The sequence below is a fragment of the Acomys russatus genome, chromosome 25 (assembly GCF_903995435.1).
Source record: "Acomys russatus chromosome 25, mAcoRus1.1, whole genome shotgun sequence".
Classification (NCBI taxonomy): Eukaryota; Metazoa; Chordata; class Mammalia; order Rodentia; family Muridae; genus Acomys; species Acomys russatus.
Genome location: NC_067161.1, coordinates 35839694 through 35858426, shown reverse-complemented (window position 1 = coordinate 35858426; position 18733 = coordinate 35839694). Strand labels below are relative to the sequence as shown.

General features: G+C 50.0%; 2 protein-coding genes across 2 annotated transcripts in view; one reads left to right on the top strand and one right to left on the bottom strand.

Moving 5' to 3' along the window:
- The window catches only part of Tnip1 (TNFAIP3 interacting protein 1), a 45568-nt gene extending 43733 nt beyond the window's left edge, over window positions 1–1835 (top strand). Inside the window, exon 18 of the mRNA XM_051168184.1 lies at window positions 1045–1835. Within this exon, the coding sequence (XP_051024141.1) occupies window positions 1045–1079 (35 nt within the window). The 3' untranslated portion in view covers window positions 1080–1835. The remainder of the gene's footprint in view (window positions 1–1044) is intronic.
- Window positions 1836–3032: 1197 nt separating this feature from the next.
- Gpx3 (glutathione peroxidase 3) lies at window positions 3033–9730 on the bottom strand. Its single transcript, XM_051168176.1, has 5 exons — window positions 9563–9730; window positions 5463–5616; window positions 4086–4203; window positions 3633–3732; window positions 3033–3262 (listed from the first exon to the last, which is right to left on the bottom strand). Exons 1-5 carry the CDS (start codon window positions 9713–9715, stop codon window positions 3041–3043), a joined length of 747 nt encoding a protein of 248 aa, XP_051024133.1. The 5' UTR covers window positions 9716–9730; the 3' UTR covers window positions 3033–3040.
- Window positions 9731–18733: the final 9003 nt, after the last annotated feature.

Here is an 18733-nt window from a genome sequence, read left to right as displayed (position 1 = left end):
ACAGAGAAACTCAGAAAACCCAAAAAATTTTAAAATAAATAAAAATAAAACAGTAATATGGGCCGAGTGTGGTGGTACACACCTTTAATCCCAGTACTTGGGAGGCAGAGGCAGGCAGATAACTGTGAGTTCAAGGCCAACCCGGTCTACAAAGTGAGTCCAGGACAGCCAAGACTACACAGAGAAACCCTGCCTCAAAAAACAAAGACAAAAATACCCCCCCAAAAAACAAACAAACAAACAAACAAAAAACAGTGGCATGACCCATCTGGCCACAGAGTCTGCCATTAACAAGGTTAAGGCTTTGGAGCTGCAAGCTAGTCAGGAGACTTGGGCTCTGAGCTCTGAGCTTAACCCTAACCCTAACCCTAACCCTAACCCTAACCCTAACCCTAACCCTAACCCTAACTCTGAGCTCTGAGCCTGTGGGATTCTGAGAAGGCCATCGTGAGAAGTGGATGGGCACAACAGGGAGGCCATGAAGAGGGACTTCCTAGAAAAAGAGTCACAGTTGTGCAGAAATGAGGCCAGTCCTGTGAGGAGGCAGTGCAAGCAGAGGCTACAGATGCAGGGGTAGGGAGGTAGGGCTGGGGTTGGGGGTGAAGGACTTGGTGCTTGCAAGAAGGGACTGGAGTGGCTGGTCATTTCCCCAGAGGGCCTTTGCAGTCTTTTGGGGCTCTTAATGAGTGCTAGAGGGTAGCATGGTGGGCAGGGCTGACCCCTCTCCCAGTACTTACGTTTGGGATTTGGAGACTGATAGACTGCGTTCAAATCCCAGAACATTAGAAATCTGGGGCTTGGGACAGGTTTTTGTAACTCATTGTCCTAGTTCCCTCCTCTGTTACAGAGGTAATAAATGACTGCTCCTCAGGGCTGGGTACAGAGTGCATGCTGACCTCCCTAGAGACACAGCCTCACCCGCAGTAGCATACAATAACTATCTGCTGTTTACCTTGGTGAGGAGGCCTGAATTGACATCCATGTGCAACTGTGAGACTGACCAGACCACATGATCTTGAAGCTTTAAAACTTTTGTTTATTTAGACTCTGCAGAAAATGACTGTGAGGGGCCTCAGTGAGACTGCATTGGGTCATTTGGCTCCACCTTCATCTTGCAGAGCCATCTAATGCCAGAATTCCGAGACCGTAGAGGACATGTGCATGTTCTGTGTGGCCCAAGTTTTGGCAGAACAGAGACTGGGCTGAGCAGGCAGCCCACATCCTCAGCCCGACCTGGAACTGTTTGCAAGACTAAGGAGAATCGACCCACGAGGCCTCCACCAGCTTCTTCAGGATGCGATGAGGAGATACTCAGCACCCTGCCCCGTGGCCATGACAAGGAGGCCTCGCCTGGCTTTGACCTGCCCTCTGTTGCTGAGGCCACTGGCTTCCATACTAAGAGTGGGGTGCAACCAAGACCCCTTCCTCTCAGAACTCGAGAGACTTGGTTCCAGGTTCTCCAGAGACCACGTCCAGTTCATGTGCATGTGTAATTTTTGCTTCAAGCTCAGTAGCAGGACCTGCCCCATGCCTCCCCCTCCTCATCCCTCTGTGAGGAATTATGGGAAGAGGGCTTTGTCTCTAGAGCAGAAGAGAACGATGGGATGTTCTGATGCCAGTGTGCTCTCTACTGAACCCACAGCAGCCTCTTGAGAGCCACCACGATCTGGGATGAAGGCTACACCAGCCATGTCTGCTGAAGGGCCCCAGCCTGAAGCTGCCTCCAGCCCCCACAGTTAGATGTTTATGGTGCCAGAGGTCTGTATTGAGGTAGCTGTCTGTTGCTAGGCAGCTGTTTGCACAAATCTTGGACATAAATCCAACTTGAGGATCAACGTTTTGTGACTGGTAATTTTTCATGCCCTCATGGCCGATTGTGGAGTGTTGTTTTTCTGGTTCTGGTTCCTCCATCAGCATTCCTTTCCTGCATAGCCCTGAGAATGTTGCTAGCATTTTAGGGGCACCCAAGGGTGGAGGGAAAGATTCTGGGCAGGAAACCAGAGGACTTGGGGGTGAGCCTTAGCTTCCCTCCTTCAGAAATGACACCCTCTCAGCCTGCACTGCTCTGGGGAAGGTGAGTGAGAATGAACTAATATGAACTGGTGTGAACTGGGTTCAGGCTCCAGTGGCTGAGCAAGAGCTGCAGTATGGGCCTAAATAGAAGCCAAATCACAGGCCTCAAAGCACACCCTGAGCACCTCGTTTCTCTTCCTCCACCCTCCCTGTCTCCCTCCGCAGTCCCCACGTCCCATGCCAGGAAACCACCATCGAAGAAATATCAAGTAGACTGAGTTGCTGCAGAAAGGCCTTTACTGGGCAGCGGGGGGTGTGAGATGCCAGTGGACAAAGTGAGAGAATAGCATGCCCTCCAGAGGAGCGGGGGTAGTGTCCCTGCCTGGGAGCCTAAGCCTGAATGCACTAAGGGCTGGCCCCACAGACAGGCTCAAGGGAGGCCCGCCCACAAGGGCTTCGGGCCCCTCCTTCATGGAGACACCACCCCTGACTTGGGGTGCATGGCCATCCTGCTCACGGTTGTCTTGGCTGTTCTCGGGAGCACTATGGGATGGGGATGGGGACTTGGGCCCTTCAGGAAGGATGAAGGAGGCTGGCAAATGCAGTGAACCCAGGTGTGTCTGGGGACTTAAGTGTGGGTGTGTGAGAGATGCTGGCCCCAAGAGTGATATCCAGGGTTGAGCAGGACCATTGGACCTAGCATGGGTGTTTCCTGGACTTACTTGGAACAGAAAACTGGAAAAAAATAATAAGGGTGCTATTGCCAAGTACCAATCTGTGCGCGCAGATGGTCCATGCCTGGGTATCAAGCAGGTCGATACATGGCTGTGTAGCCATGCACATACCGGGACAGTTGTCAAATGTGTGCACAGTGGTACTGACACACTGTTATGCCAGGCTTGTCTTTTATGTAACAAGAAAGGGGGTCTGGGATGAGTGTAGAATGACCAGGAGTGTGGGTTCCTTCCTGACGGGCCCCTCCCCGGCCCTTGCATGAATGGAGAGGGGTTGGGGTTGGGGGTACCAGTTACTTCCCTCTGGCCCCCTGGGCTGCCTGCCGCCTCATGTAGGACAAGATGTCCATCTTGACGTTGCTGACTGTGGTCCGGTGATACCAGCGCATAACTGGTATGCCATCTGGCCCCACCAAGAACTTCTCAAAGTTCCAGCGGATGTCATGGATCTTCATGGGTTCCCAAAAGAGGCGGCCGGGTGAGCCCAGGAGCTCGGCAGTGGGAGGGCAGGAGTTCTAGAGCAGGGGTGAGAGGGGCATCAGCCTGACTTGAGGCCCCTCCCGACCACCCACCCCCACCACCTACCCACCCCACCACCACCCATCCTTCCTGGAGGAAAACTGCCTGGCTCTGAGGGAAGGGCCCCCCCCATTTGGGAACTAGATCACTTGACTGCCCATCTCTGTGGTGACAAGAAGGCTATAGGCCGCTCAGATGCCCCTGTGGGCCCTACCTTATCTGTACAGCGGGTGATGGACCCATGGGGTCTGCCAAGCCCTCTCATGGGACTATTTGACTAATGGCCAGGACATTCCCTGGCACTGAGGTCCATGGGCAGGGCCCGAGCAGCTGTGGGGGAGGTTTCTCCAGACTCCCCACTCTCACCTTCAGGAAAGTGTAGAACTTCTGCTCTTTCACCCCATTCACGTCTCCTTTCTCAAAGAGCTGGAAGTTAGGGACAAAGCCGCCCCCTGGTCGGACATACCTAGGAAGAATGTACTTTGGTGGGTCCAAAGGAGCCACACATGGCTCAGAGATGAGGTGAAGGGACTGAGGGGGAGGGCTAGTTGGGACGTACACGGGCCCAGTGTGTATTTAGCATCTCGGTCGGTCCCTTCTCTGCACAGCCCCACTTTGCCTCAGGACTCCTCTCTACCCATCGTGTGCTGCCCAACCAGTTACCCATAGCCTTTGGTTCCTTTCCCCTCCCTCTCATCCCACAAACCCCATCCTGGGGTAGGGATGGAAGAGCAGAGTGACTGAGTGGCTGCCATAGAGACAGCCAGCTGGTAACTGCCGTCTCCATAGCTTCTGCCATCTTTAGCCACAAGGACTCACTTGAGACTGGGTAGGATCTCCGAGTTCTCGCCTGGCTCCTGTTTGCCAAATTGGTTGCAGGGGAAGCCCAGAATGACCAGGCCAAACGGCCCCAGCTCTTCTTGTAGTGCATTCAGTTCTTGGCCAGGGAGAGAGAAGAGAACTGGTGAAGAGCTGCCTCATCACCCTGCTCCCAACCCACCCTCCAGATTGCTGGAAGCTCTGAGGCCCAAGGAGGGAGCATTTTCTCCGGGTAATCCCGTGAGTCATTGGCAAGGCGGGACTCAGGTCCTCTCCTGACGCCAGTCTTGGGGCATTGAGGGGTTGGGAGAAAAGCCAGTGGTCCAGGCCCACTGCCTGGGTCCGTGAACTGAGGGTGGGCAGACTGGCTAGGACTTTGTTAGGGGAGGGAGGAGGACAGGGTTCACATCGCTTCCATCTGGGAATCCAGGAACCCAGGAGAGGGCCTGGCCAGCTCACCAGTTTCCTCAGAACCCCTGAGTTGGGTGCGGTGCCAGCACCCAGCCCATCGCTTTGGAGATGGACTGCACTGTTCAAGGACTGGACAGAAGCACTGGGCACAGAGCTGTGGAACCATACACCCTGTCTGAGAATCCAGGAACTCTCCAGCAGGTGCCAGGGTCTGCTTAGCCTGAAAGCATTTGTCCCTGAAACCATCAAGCTTTGGCCTGATTATTTCCTTGGGCTCCTGACTCTGTCCTAAAGACAAAGGACATTGATGTTAAGGAGACGTGAGCTCCAGTCAGATGCCAGGTTCAGCCACTGGCAGCCTTGTGTCCCTAGTTGTTTATTGCTGAGCCTTGGTGCCCTTTCTTGTATGTATACTGAGTTCAAGGCCAGCCTGGTCTACAGAGCGAGTTCCAGGACAGCCAGGGCTACACAGAGAAACCCTGTCTTGAAAAAAAAAAAAAAAAACAACAAAAAAAGAATGGATGCTACCATCCACTCCAGCACCCCATACCTCCATCAACTCCCTCCAGAATTTGAAGCTAGCAGGACCCATTCTCGAGTGAAGCCAAGAGAAGGGCCCAGACAGATCGGGCTAGGCGGAGAGGAGGCATTCTCTGCCTGAGTAAGCTACAGCCACTGCTACTGTTTGTTATTCCAGACAAGGGAAGCAGGCACACAGCCAAGGTAGCCGAGGTACCCTAGGGTGCAGAGGGTAGCTAGGAACTTCTAGAATACATCCAAAGACCATCAGACCTTAAGCTTACACAACTATCTCCAGAGGATAGGAAATAACAGCGGGCTTGGGATACAGACTGGTCTCTCAGTCACCATCACCCTCCCCCCACCCTTGCACCTCATGGGATAAAAGTGTGCCCAAGGCACAGAATTGGCCCCAAATTAAGCAGCAAGGCATGAGGGAGCTCTTACCAAGGTATTGGTCTGTCAGACCTCAGTAGCTGGCTACGTTGACAAAGAGGACATATTTGCCTGCGTACTGCTTAAAAGGAATGTATTCCTCCCCATCGATGGTGAGGGCCCCATACTCGTAAATGGTACCGCTCATGCCTCCATTGCAGTCTGTCTGAGAGAGAAAAGATAGACACCGGGGACTATTAGGGTGGAGACGCTTAGGAAATGGATATTTTGCCACCTTCCAGAGACAGATGACTCCCAACAGGGAGAGAACACAAACTGAGCTCTCCTAGTTCCTCATCTGCCGTAACTGTGACACTTGAGGGCCTGACAGGCACTCAGTGTTTGCATTAAGTCCTTGCTGAGTGCTGTGGTTAGCAATAGTCACTTCGGTATTTCATAGGCAGTTGGGTTGGGCTGGTTTGGGAAACAGAATTGGGTGGCAACTGCAAAAGTTGAGGCAAATCTGAGGAGGCCTGTGTGAGATGACAGGAAGGAGACAATGGGCAGAAAGATGTTGAGAATGAGTTGGAGCCTCCCAGTCTGGAGGGCCGGAACACTGAGGCATGAGGAGGCAGGGATGTGTGTGAGAGCAGGATCCAGGAGTACAGAAAGGCTTGTCACGAAGCCTCATTGGGACACCCAGGGTGAAGATACAGAGCTAGACAGAACAGTCCGCAGAGATGAACGGGGGTGATGAGACCCCTCCTGTCTCTCTCCACAGTCTGCCTCCAAGAGGATGAGAGCGGGGTGAAGGAGCCATCCAGGCAGCCTGGTGGAGAGCAGTGGAGGTCAGTACAAGTCACTGCAGGCCTCACGAGCTGGGTGAGTCTGGCTGCCTTTGCTGGGTCACCCGCGACAGCTGACAGCTCTCTGCACTGTGGTGCAAAGTCCCTGCTTCCCTTGAGTCTAGTATCCCAGGTACTATGGCTGACTGCTCGGCTACAGAGCGCTGCCCCAGGCTTCCGAAGCCCAGGCTGGGATCACTTCCACCGTAAAAGGCAGACAGCACCAGAGGCCAAAGCAGGAGAGGAAGAGCTCAGGGTTAGCCTTGCCTATATAGCGACACCCTGCCTCAAAAATGCAACACAACACAAAGAGCAGGGCCCGACCCCTGTTGCCTTCCTGTATGTTGTCCCACCCCCTTTACCCCACCACAAGCTGACACTCAGCCAGGTGAGGAGAGATCCTCAAGCTGGCTGGATACTGAGAACTTTGAAACAATGGTAGGTCCAGCTCTTCTGCATAGTTTTGAGAGAAGGGGCCACGAGGAAACCCTTGAATTAGGTTCAGTTATCTTCACTGGCTGTGTGGCCCTGGATAAGCCTTTCTAATTCTTTGGGCTTTGGTCTAAAGGACAGGCAAAGTATGTTTTTGTTGGTTTTTTTGTTTTGTTTTGTTTTGTTTGCTATGTGTGTATGCAGATATATGTAGAAGCCAAAGGAGAGAATTGTGAGTCATTCTCTATTAAATTATTTCATGATTCACTTATTTTGTGTGTTTGGGGTGGGAGGTGCCATAGCATGTGGAAATCAAAGAACAGCTTCTTGGAGGAGTCAGTTTATTCCTACCATGTGGATCCTGGCAATCGAACTCAGGTCATCAAGCTTGGCTACAAGTATCCACACCCTGGAGCCATATTGCCAGCCCTCCCAGCTTGTTTGTGCTCAGTGTTTGGCTAGGGTGCCCAGTGAGTTCCTGGATCTGCCTGTCTGCCCTACCACCCACCATTGTTGGCACATGTGACCATGACTGGCTTTTACATGGATGCTGGAGATTTGAACTCAGGTCCTCGCTTCCATGCCAGCGATTTTACTTACCAAATCGTTGTCTCCCCGACACTCAAAACGACTTAAAGAAACTACTGGTAGATCAGAACAGCCTTGTGTCAGCAGGACATGGAGATTACCTGCAGCAAGGGCCAAGGGCCAAGAGCCTGTGAGGCTCCCCTAGCATAGTAAGGAGAGGCCTTAATTGTTTGCTAGCTGCCCTAAGAAATGACAGCGGCCATGTTTTGAGGAGAATGGGGCTCATTCTGGGAGCCCAGGGTGGTGTGTGGTGAGTGAGCCATAGATTATGCTCACAGCTCAGTTCCCACAAAAGCCACCTCCCTTCCTCTGGGTCCATAGAATCCAAAGCCCTGTTCCTTCACCAAGGAGACCAGAGTAGAGTACTGAAAAGAGACTGAGGAACAAGAGAGGGGAGTAATGGGTTAAGAGCTGGTGGGGGATGGGGGATGACACTGAGCCAGGCTTGCGGACAGCCTAAGGCCACTGGTCCCATTCCCATTGGTGAATATGACAGGCCTGAGAGGTAGGAGACCTGCAGCAGGGCCTAGCTGGGCCTCTGGCAGTATGTGCCCATCCCTTCCCCTTCTCAGGATTCCAGCCTGGCCACTGTAAGATGGAGTGGGATTCGGGGCCACTTAAGGCCCTCTAGCCTTAGCAGCAGCCTATGGTCCCATGATGCTCTCTGCCTTGTGCAGTCACCTAGAAACCAGCGGTTACTAGGGTGCCACGTCAGCAGCTGTTAGTCTACAGCTCTGCAAAGCCTTTTTGCAGCCGTAAACTGGACCAGAGGCTGCACCTGTCGTCGCCCCTCCCTTTGAGTCAAGAAGACATCTTCCTGTGGCTGTATCACATTGGGTCTGCACATGTCCCTTCCCTGCTCCCTTGTCTTGAAGCTGGGTCAAGACAAGCTGTTGAGTCTCAGAAGCCAGAGCGGTAGCATGTTAGCTCTGAGGAGGGAGACCAGATGGGCGTGCCTGGGCTGTGATGGGCCACAAGCCTCAGCCGGCTATGAGATAAAATCACATCTCACCCTAAAACTTTTCTAGCCCGTTCTCACTCTTCGCTCTGAACTCCCCGTCCCTCCTTGATTCTGTGGACAGCACAGGCTATGATGAGTTCCACAGCCTATGTGCATTCCTGCAGCCCCAGGACAGGATTCAACCCCCCACCTCTAGCCCAGGCTACACCCACACTGAAGGCACAGGGCTAGTGCCCCAGTCCACCCCCTCCCACCCCCACCCCCACCCCCTACTCCACACCCTAATCTTGAACTTTGTCCTGTCTCTGTCTTAGAAAATGTCTACTGAGCTGGTGATTAGGAACAGGGCTGGGGAGAAAAAACAAGGCTTTACAGGTACACTATCTTGTTTAAATTACGGAGCTGAGGGGAGAAAGGTGCTTAAAAACAGGAACCACTCTTGGGGCTCTCTAAGAGGTGGACAGGATTTGGAAACAGCATTGTGAATTTACGAGATCTTAGAATGAAGACGCAGAGGATTTTAGAAATCCAGAAGCTCAAAGCACTCAAAGCTAAAGCCTACCCAGGGGTGTGTGTGTATGTGTCTGTCTCTACTGTTTTCAGACTCCTTACCCTAGGGAAGAAGAGAGGCCTGCAGAGCCCACCCAGCACAGGCCTGACCAAGGAGATAAACAGGCCAGGCCTTCTGCCCTCAGTCTCCCCATCCCGGTTCCAGCTCAGGGTGCCACAACTAGACTAGGATAGTCAAAGCCCCAGACGACTCTGCCTGGCCTGGGTTGGCTTCTCTAGCCACAGTATTTTGCTCCATGGCAGGCCAGTGGCCTGTGACTAGAGAGGGCAGCTGGAGGGTTCCATAGCCTTCCAACCCTCCTCTCCAGCTACTCCCTGATGATGGCGACACTGAGGCCTAGAAAGGGATGCGCTTCTAAGCCAAAACTCTTCGAGTCACTGATCTCTGCCTTCAGTGCCCTGGGATAGGTGAAAAGGCTATCAGCCCTACCCCACCCCTAGCAATTTTTCAGGAGTGTGGCCCCATCCCCACTCTCCTGATTGGCTGTGGGACAAAAACAAAAAAACAAAACCGAACTCAAACCGGCTGAATGGGACTGTTAGTCCCAGGTAAGTGGATGTAGCAACAGGACCCCGTGATGACAGTGGAGAACATATGAACTCAGGAAAGACTGGCGTCCTGGGTTCGTTCTGCCCGCTGGAGTTGGAAAGGTGCAGGTACCAAGGGTCACAGAAGTGGGGTCCCCAGAACCTCTGGGGAAGCAGTAGCTCTCCCAGTCGCGCGGTGGACACCTGGGCGCAAATGGCCTCCGCTTGAGCCCTGGAGGTTCACTCACCTTGGACTTCTCTTGTCCCCGGCCCGGCGGAATGAACCCGGCCAGGAGCAGGGACAGGAGGCAGGATGCCCGGAGGAGCCGGGCCATGGCGGGCTGAGGCGCGTCTTGGGATGGCCACCGTCCGTCTGAGGTGTCCGAGGCGCTCAGCCACATTTCAAGCCCTCCGCAGTAGCCAATCCACAGCCAGGCTAGAGGCTTCCTAGCCAATGGCAAGGCGGTTGGTATTTCAAGGGCGAGACATTCCCGCCCCCCTTTTCCTCCCTCTTTCCAGGCTGGCAAAGATATTGACACAAGCCTAGGAGGGAGGGGGAGTCAGCTGCCAGAAAAGAGCAGGAGATGGGCGCGGCCAGGGCTCCAGATAGCACTCAGGACGCAGCTCTTTTCTCAAGCCCTAAAAAGACCCAGACCAAAAGCAGGCTCTGCCCTGGGTAGTGAGGATTTAAAAAACAAAGAACCCATTCATGCGGAATAAGCAGTATGTGAGCCAGGTGTCCAGGCTCACACCTGTAATCCCAGAATCCAAAACGCTGAAGCAGGAGGATAGCACATGTTCAAGCCCAGCTTTGGCTACAGACTGAGACTGGGTCAACTGTGGAATGTAGCTTAGTGGTAAAGCACTTGACCACCATGCATGAGGTCACGGGTTCATCCAATCCCCAGCCTTGGCAAATTAGAGGACGCTGTGAATGTTGGTGGGGTTTCAGTTCAGTCTCCTCTTTGGTTAGGTTATGGATGACGGTTCAGGTGGGTACGGACCAGAAAATATATGCCCACCCACCCCACCCCCTTTTAAATTAGCACATAAAAACTATGTGTCCATCTCTGTGATCTGAAACTCATTGTTTTCCCTCTTTGAGCCTCAATTTCCCCGACTGTAATGATGGGATTAATGATCTCTGAGGTCTTTCTGGCTCTGGCTGAAAGATATGCTTCTAAGTGGTGGACCTAGCCCAGGAGTCTCTTGAGGGTACACAACAGGTGGTTAATGTGTGTTGAATCCATCATTAAATGTGTTTGTGCTTTTGTATAAGGTCAGGCCGGGCAGCTCTAGGTTGGGCCTTCCAGTCTCAGTCCTGTGCAATAGGGAATTGGAGCTTCCTGGCTTGCCACCACAGTGGGCTGGGAAGCTGGCAGGACAGAACCGCTGTGTTGGACTCTTAAGGCACTGGCTGAGCCTCTGCCTTCAGACTTGTTGCAGAAAGGATTCTAAAGCACCTGACCTCGGTCTTGGTCGTGTGAGTCCTAGGATCAGGTGCCTTCTAGAAAGTTCCTGACCCAGAAATGCCTTGAGGTACCATGCTTTTACTGTGATTCAGGAAGTTAGTTTGACCTGTGGAATTTGGAAGGTCTCCTGCATTTGTAAAGCCTTGCTCAGTGCTGGTGAGATGGCTCAGCAGGTAAAAACCCTTGCTATGCAAACCTGATCGACCTAAACTTAATCTCCAGAGCCAAAGATGGAAGGAAGGAAGGAACCAATTTCTGAAAGTTGCCCGCCAACCTCCAGCACAACAACGAAAAATAAACAAATAATTAAATACATTGCGTTGAAGTAGAAAGAAAGAACTTGGAGCCCAGGAAACCCTTATAGCATGGCTGACAAAGTAAGTTCTCAATTAGCATCCTTTATGAAAAATTCCCATAGCAAATTTGTGGCGCTAGTGTACCGGAATCCAGTCTCTGGTCTATCTTGTCCTGTTGCGTTTTGTTCTGTGTGGTCTGGGAGTGATCTGCGGTACTCACACTTTGGGTTTTGAATGGCTGCAGTTATTAAGAGTGCTGGTTGGACTGAGTTGTTGTTTTTGTTGTGCTTTGTCAACTTGACATAAAGTGGAGTCATCTAGGAAGAGGGAACCACAACTGAGGACGGCCTCCATCCGACTGGCCTGTGGACAAGTCTGTCGGGGCATTTTCTTGATTGATGGTTGATGTAAAAAAAAGCCCAGGCCACTATGGGTGGTCCTCTTGTGTATAAGAAAGCAAACTGCTGGCTGGGCATGGTGGAGCACATCTTTAATCCCAGCACTTGGGAGGCAAAGGTAGGGGGATCTCTATAAGTATGAGGCCGGCCAGGTCTACAGAGTGAGTTCCAGGACAGCCAGAGCTACATGATGAAACCCTGTCTCCAAAAAACAAAAACAAAACAAAGAAAGGAAGGAAGGAAGGAAGGAAGAAAGAAAGAAAGAAAGAAAGAAAGAAAGAAAGAAAGAAAAAGCAAACTGCTGCAGTCTATGCAGAGGAGGCATGAGTCCCAGGGACTCTGAAGTGGCTAAGGTCACTAAGGAGGCTGAGGTAGTGGATGGCAAGTTCAAGGCCAGTCTGAGTTGCAAGATCCAGTCAAGCTGCACCATACATAGCAAGACCCTGTTTCAAAAACAAAAGTTAACCACCCCCAAATAACCAACAGCATGAGCCCCTCCCATAAACCCAGCCAGGCAGAGAGATGAGCATGAAGGCTGGTGCCCAGGGGAGGAGGATCGCAAGTTCAAGGGCAGCCTGGGCAACTTAGTTTGTTGTTTTTATTTTTTATTTTATTTATTTATTTATTTTGGCTTTTCGAGACAGGGTTTCTCTGTTTAGCCTTGGCTGTCCTGGATTTGCTTTGTAGACCAGGCTGAGCCTCGAAATCACAGCAATCCACCTGCCTCTGCCTCCTGAGTGCTAGGATTAAAGGTATGTGCTGCCACCACCCGGCTGCAACTTACTTTTTAAAAAAATGGGGGGTGTAGCTCAGCTTCTAGAGTTCCTGCCTAGCACCTCAAAGTCCTGGGTCCCAGCCCCAGTACCACATAGCTGGCAGGAGGATTGTATGTTGACTTGAGAGCAGCCTGAGCCACGAAAGCCCCTGTCTGAAAAGGAGAAAGAGAAGGCATAGGTAGCTGGGTGAGATGTGGTGGTTCATGCCTGTGCACAGTGAGAGCTTGACATGTCATAGAGTGCGTGCTTTGGAACTGCCAAAGCCCTGGGTTTGAGCCTCAGTGAGAGAGAGAGAGAGAGAGAGACAGAGAGAGACAGACAGAGAGAGACAGACAGAGAGACAGAGACAGAGAGAGAGACAGAGAGACAGAGACAGAGACAGAGAGACAGAGAGAGAGAGAGAGAGAGAGAGAGAGAGAGAGAGAGAGAGAGAGACAGAGACAGAGAGACAGAGAGAGAGACAGAGACAGAGAGACAGAGAGAGAGAGAGAGAGAGAGACACCTTTGAGGCAGATCTGGCAGGCTTGTGCCTGAGAGATGTTTTTTTTTCCACCAGGTGCATCCATTTGCCCTCAGGTTAAAGTTCAAATTCTTTCAGTGACTCAGAACCTATCCACTTCATCTTCTGGCCTCTCTTCCAATTCTGCCTTCCTCAGCTGTACAGAAGCCTTTCTGTTCTGCTGAACTGCCTGCCTTCTCTTCAGTGGTACCCTCCACGCCACCACCCAGCCTACCTTCTTCAGCTAGTTTTCTTCTGCCAGTCCAGGACTCGGCTAATGACGTTTCTTGGTCACTACTCAGATCCACTGGGTTTGGTTTGTTGTTGGGTTTTTTTTGTTTTTGTTTTTGTTTTTGGTTTGTTTGTTTGATTGTTTTTGAGACTGGGTCTCACCATATATCCCTGGCTGAGCTGGAACTCACTCTGTAGACCAGGCTGGGATCCAACTCATAGAAGCTCCTGCTTCTGCCTCCAGAGTGCTGGGGCTAACATGTGGGCCACCACATCAGGGTCCTGGTTTTATTAGTTGCTAGAATATTCAACACTTTCTACCTCAACGCTATTATACTTTTTTTTTTTTTTTTTAAGCACAGGGAATGTAGATTTATTACAGAAACATTTAAAACAAAACAACAACAACAACAAAAAACTCCCAGGAGAGATTTTTTTTCTTTTATCTTTCTTTCTTTCTTCTGCCCCGGAGCCACCACCACCACCACCACAGGATTTCTCTGTGTAGCCTCGGCTGTCCTAGACTCACTTTGTAGACCACGCTGGCCTCGAACTCACAGAGATTCCCCTTCCTCTGCCTCCCCCAAGTGCTGGCCCACTGGGCCTAGCTTTTTTCTTTTTTCAAAATTGTTACATAGTTTTTTGGGGTTTGTTTGTTTGGGGTTTGTTGTTGTTGTTGTTTGGTTTTTGGTTTTTCAAGACAGAGTTTCTCTATGTAACAGAGCCCTGGCTGTCCTGGACTCTCTTTGTAGACCAGGCTGACCTCTGCCTCCCAAGTGCTGGGATGAAAGGCATGTGCCACCACTGCACACCTGTGGAGGTCGGAGGACAATTTGCAGGAGTTGCTCTCTCCTTACACCTTGAAGGTTTCAGGAATCAAACTCGGGTCTTCAGGCTTGCCTGCAAGTGCCTTTACTTGCTGAGCCATCTAGCCAGCTCCCAAAGATAATCAATTTGGGGTTTTGGTTTTATTATTATTATTGTTGTTGTTGTTGTTGTTGTTATTATTACTATTCCGAGACAGAGTTTCTCTGTGTAGCCTTGGCTGTCCTGGACTCACTTTGTAGACCAGGCTGGCCTCAAACTCTCAGAGATCCACCTGCCTCTGCCTCCTGAATGCTAGGATTAAAGGCGTGCGCCACCACGCCCTGCTGATAATCAATTTTGAACTCTTGATCCTTCTGCCTCCACTTTTCCAAGTACAGTAATTATAGATGTGTGTGCCCAGCTAGCATAATTCCTTTATATTTTGCTTGTTGCTTATTTATTTACAACTACCCATTCCATCATCATATCCTACTTATCTCGTGCACTGGATGATAAAATCTTTCGCAGCGGCTCAAATGAGCCTTGATACATATTAGCATGGTAAATATCCATCACAGAGTCTCAAATGAAGCACACTTTGGCATCCAGAGCAAGGAGAATGGCAGGCAGCTCTTGCTAACCATTTGAGCCCACAAGACTATTCTGATGCGTGAGGGCTGTTCTAGGGAAGCTTGTTCAGGAGAGATGATGTGCAGTGGGCTATGGGAAGAGGTAGTGGAAACAGACATCCTAGAGCGTTAGAGGAAGTAATAGGTTTTATTTCCTCTCTGAGGACATGATCTCTCTATCTCTTTCATCTTATCTCAGAGGGCAAAGCACCCAGCACCTCTTATCCTCTGCTTTAAAAAAAAAAAAAAAAAAAAAAATTAAGAGAACTGGAGAGATGGCTTAGTGGTTAAGAGCACTTGCTATTCTTCCAGGATTGGGGTTAATTCCCAGCACCCACACGGCAGCTCATTATTGCCTATAGCTCCAGTTCCAGGGGATCCAATGCCACCTTCTGGTTTCTGCAGGCACCAGTGGTGCACAGACATAGATTCGGCAAAACACCATAACATAAAATAAACACAGGAAACTAAAACAGAGCTTAAAATTTCTTCTTGGGAGGAGATTGTTGCAATCAGGTTGTAAAGTGAGTAAGTAAATACATTTAAATTTTTCTCAGGAGCTGGGCGTGGTGGTGCACACCTGTAATCCCAGCACTCTGGGAAGCAGAGGCAGACGGATCTCTGTGAATTTGAGGCCAGCCTGGTTTACAGTGTGAGTCCAGGACAGCCAGGGCTGTTACACAGAGAAACCCTGTCTCGAAAAGAAATAAATAAATTTTCTTCTTGCCAAGAATTGTGGTGCACACTTTTCTATCCCAGCACTGCAGAGGCAGCTGCAGGCAGATCTCTGAAGAGAGTCCGTGGCCACCGTAGTTTACACAGGAAGTTCCAGGATATCCAGAGCTACATAGAAAAACAAAACAACAGCAACATGTCATTACACTCCTCTCTTTTTTTCCTTTTACCACAGGGATCCATTCCCAGGGATGGAACCCATGGTGGTCAGTTTGGTGGCAAAGCCCCTTTATTTGCTGAGGCATCTTGCTGACCCTAGCTTTCTGTTTGGTTTGGTAAACAAGGAAGAGATGGTGGGACAAGAGAATTTTTAAGTGCTGATGCACGTGTCCTCAAGGAAGACGGAACATGAGTTAATGAACAAAAAGGGCTATAAAAGCCAGAACCCTGAAAGGCGCCCCATTGCTGAGTAAGCGCTTTGGCTTTAGAGGTCAGTCACAGGGTCAACCAGCCCAACCTAAGCACCCAGATAGGGGTGGCAGGAGGTCCCAGCCTCCACGGTAGCTCCGTACTGGGTCATCTACTTTGCAACCAAGAAGAGTTTGCGGAACTCAGATGGTGCCCTGGAGCTTCTGGGTTTTTAGACTAATTGGCAGGTGGAATCTCAGAGTCAGCTCACAGGCTGTCAATCAAGAGTTGAAGAAGGGACAGAGAGCAGCTCAGCAGTAAAGAGCGAGCACTGGTCTTGCAGAGGACTCATTTGGTTCCTAGCACCTATATTGAGCAGAGCAAAACCACCTGGAACTCCAGTTCCAGGAGATCTGAGTCTTCAGGCAGACACCTGCACAAGCATGTGCATACACAAAAATATATACGTATAACTAAAAACAATGTAAAGTGCTAGAGAGATGGCTCAGAGGTTAAGAGCACTGTCTACTCTTCCAGAGGTCCTGAGTTCAGTTCCCAGCAACCACATGGTGGCTCACAACCATCTAAAATGAGATCTGGTGCCCTCTTCTGGCCTACAGGTGTACACACAGACAGAGCACTCATATACAAATAAATAAATACATAAACACAATTTTAAAATGAGAAAGAGAGCTGGGCTTCGTGGCACACTCCTGCAATCCCAGTACTCAAGGAGGCAGAGGCAGATGGATCTCTGTGAGTTCGAGGCCAGCCTGGTCTACAAAGGGAGTACAAGACAGCCAGTGTGACACAGAAAAACCCTGTCTCAAAAAAACAAATAAGAGAGAGAAGCTGGAGCCTATTTCTGAACCATCACCTTCCATATCCCTGAGCCTCCCTTTTCTCATCTGTTGAGCTGGACATGATAATGTCTATTTAGAAGTGATGTTTAAAGTCAGGCAGTGATGGCGCACGCCTTTAATCCCAGCACTTAGGAGGCAAAGGCAGGCAGATTGCTGTGAGTTCGAGGCCAACCTGGTCTATAAAGTGAGTCCAGGACAGTCAAGGCTACACAGAAAGACCCTGTCTTGAAAAACCAAAAAAAAAAAAAAAAAAATGAAAAGAAAAAGAAGTAGAAGAAGTGGTGTCTAAGCTAGTAACCATAGCTGGTTGTGGTGGTGCATGCTTTTAATCCCAGCACTCAGGAGGGAGACATAGGTGGATCTCTGAGTTCGAGGCCAGCCTGGTTTACAGATGCTGACTTTGATTGATTAAATTTTTGTTGTAGCCCAGGCTGGCCTTGATCTTAAGTGCTCCAGCTTTTATTCCCCTAATACTGGCATCACCAAGCTTGGCTTCTGTGGTACTGGGAACAAAGCGTGGGACCTCGTGTATTCTAGACCAACACGCTACCAATCTGAGAACTTCATCCTCGGTCCCAACTTAGCTTTCTGACAAGGCCTTGGGACCTCATGAGAAAGGTTGTCATTGCCACTTCATAAATGACATGACTAGGCAGGGAGGTTGAGTAACTTCACAGTCATGCAGTTGGCAAAGAGGCAGAACCAGGCCTCTTTAGAGTCCTTGCCAATGACCTCTGGGCCTGTGCCACCCGACATGGTGGCTACTGGCCATATGGCCTTACTGGGTACCTTGGAATGTGCCCAGTCCAAATTGACCGATGCCAAGAATATGACGTGCACACTGGTTTTGAAGAGTTGCTCTAAAAAAAAAAAAAAAAAAGGCAAATGGCTGGTCACTGTAGCCCAGCAGTGGAGTGCTTACTTACTATGTATGAAGCCCTGGGTTCGATCCCCGGCATAGAAAAGCAAAACAAAGCACAAAAATGTTGAATATAAGCCAGGCATGATGGCTCATACCTGTAATCCCAGCTTTAGGGAGATGAAGGAGGGAAGTTGAGGAGTTCAGGGTCATCCTTGGCTGCATATCTGGTTTGAGGCCAACCTGGGTTACACACATCCCTGTCTCCCCCCCCCCTCCCCGCCAAGACAGGTTTTCTCTGTGTTAGCCTTGGCTGTCTTAGACTTGCTTGGTAGACCAGGCTGGCCTCAAATTCAGAGATCCACCTGCCTCTGAAATAGTGTTTTATTTTGGTAGGCTTTTGGTTTTTTGTTTTTCCGAGACAGGGTTTCTCTGTGTAACCCTGGCTATCCTGGAACTAGCTCTATAGACCAGGTTGGCCTCAAATGCAGAGATCCACCTGCCTCTGCCTCCCAAATGGAAATAATATTTTAATATGTCAAGTTAAAGGATAAGTATATGTTTAAAATTTTACCAAGCATGGAGACTAAGCACTTTTAATCCCAGCATTTTTGAGGGTAAGACAAGAACCTTTCTGGGCTATGAAATGAGACCCCCGTCTCAAAACAACAGCAGAAGGCTACAGAAGAGTTATCTAATCCCCTATAACTAGATTACAGTTATGTGCTGCCATGTCTCAGAAAGCCAGGGGGCTGTGATCTGTGCTAAAGAGACAATTCAGTGATTAAGAGCAATGTCTGCTCTTCCAAACAACCTGGGTTCAATTCCTCACACCCACATGGAGGCTCACAACTGTCTAGAACTCTAATACCAGGAGACCCAACACAGTCTTCTGATCTCCAATGCTACCAGGCACACATGTGGTGCACATAAATAAATACACTCAGTCACACACATAAAAAATAAACATTATGGGGCCTGGAGAGATGGCTCAGAGGTTAAAAGCACTGACCACTCTTCCAAAGGTCCCGAGTTCAATTCCCACAACCACATGGTGGCTCACAACCATCTATAATGAGATAGGGTGCCCTCTTCTGTCATGCAGGCAGAATACTGTATACATAATAAATAAATCTTTTAAAAAATAAACCTTATTTTAAATTTTAAAACAACAGGTCAGTGATAGGGCTCAGTGGCTAAAGGTGCTTGCTTCACAGCCTGGCAACAAGCCTAGTTTGATCCCAAGAACCCAAATACAGCCAGGCAATGATGGTGCATGTCTTTAATCCCAGCACTCAAGAGGCAGAGGCAGGTGGGTCTCTGTGGGTTCAAAGCCAGCCTGGTCTACAGATCGAGTTCCAGGACAGCCAGGGAACTCTGTCTTCAGAAACAAAACAGAAAGAAAGAAAGAAAGAAAGAAAGAAAGAAAGAAAGAAAGAAAGAAAGAGAAAGAAAGAGAGAAAGAAAGAAAGGAGAAAAGGATGGAGAGAAGAGACTTCGTACAGT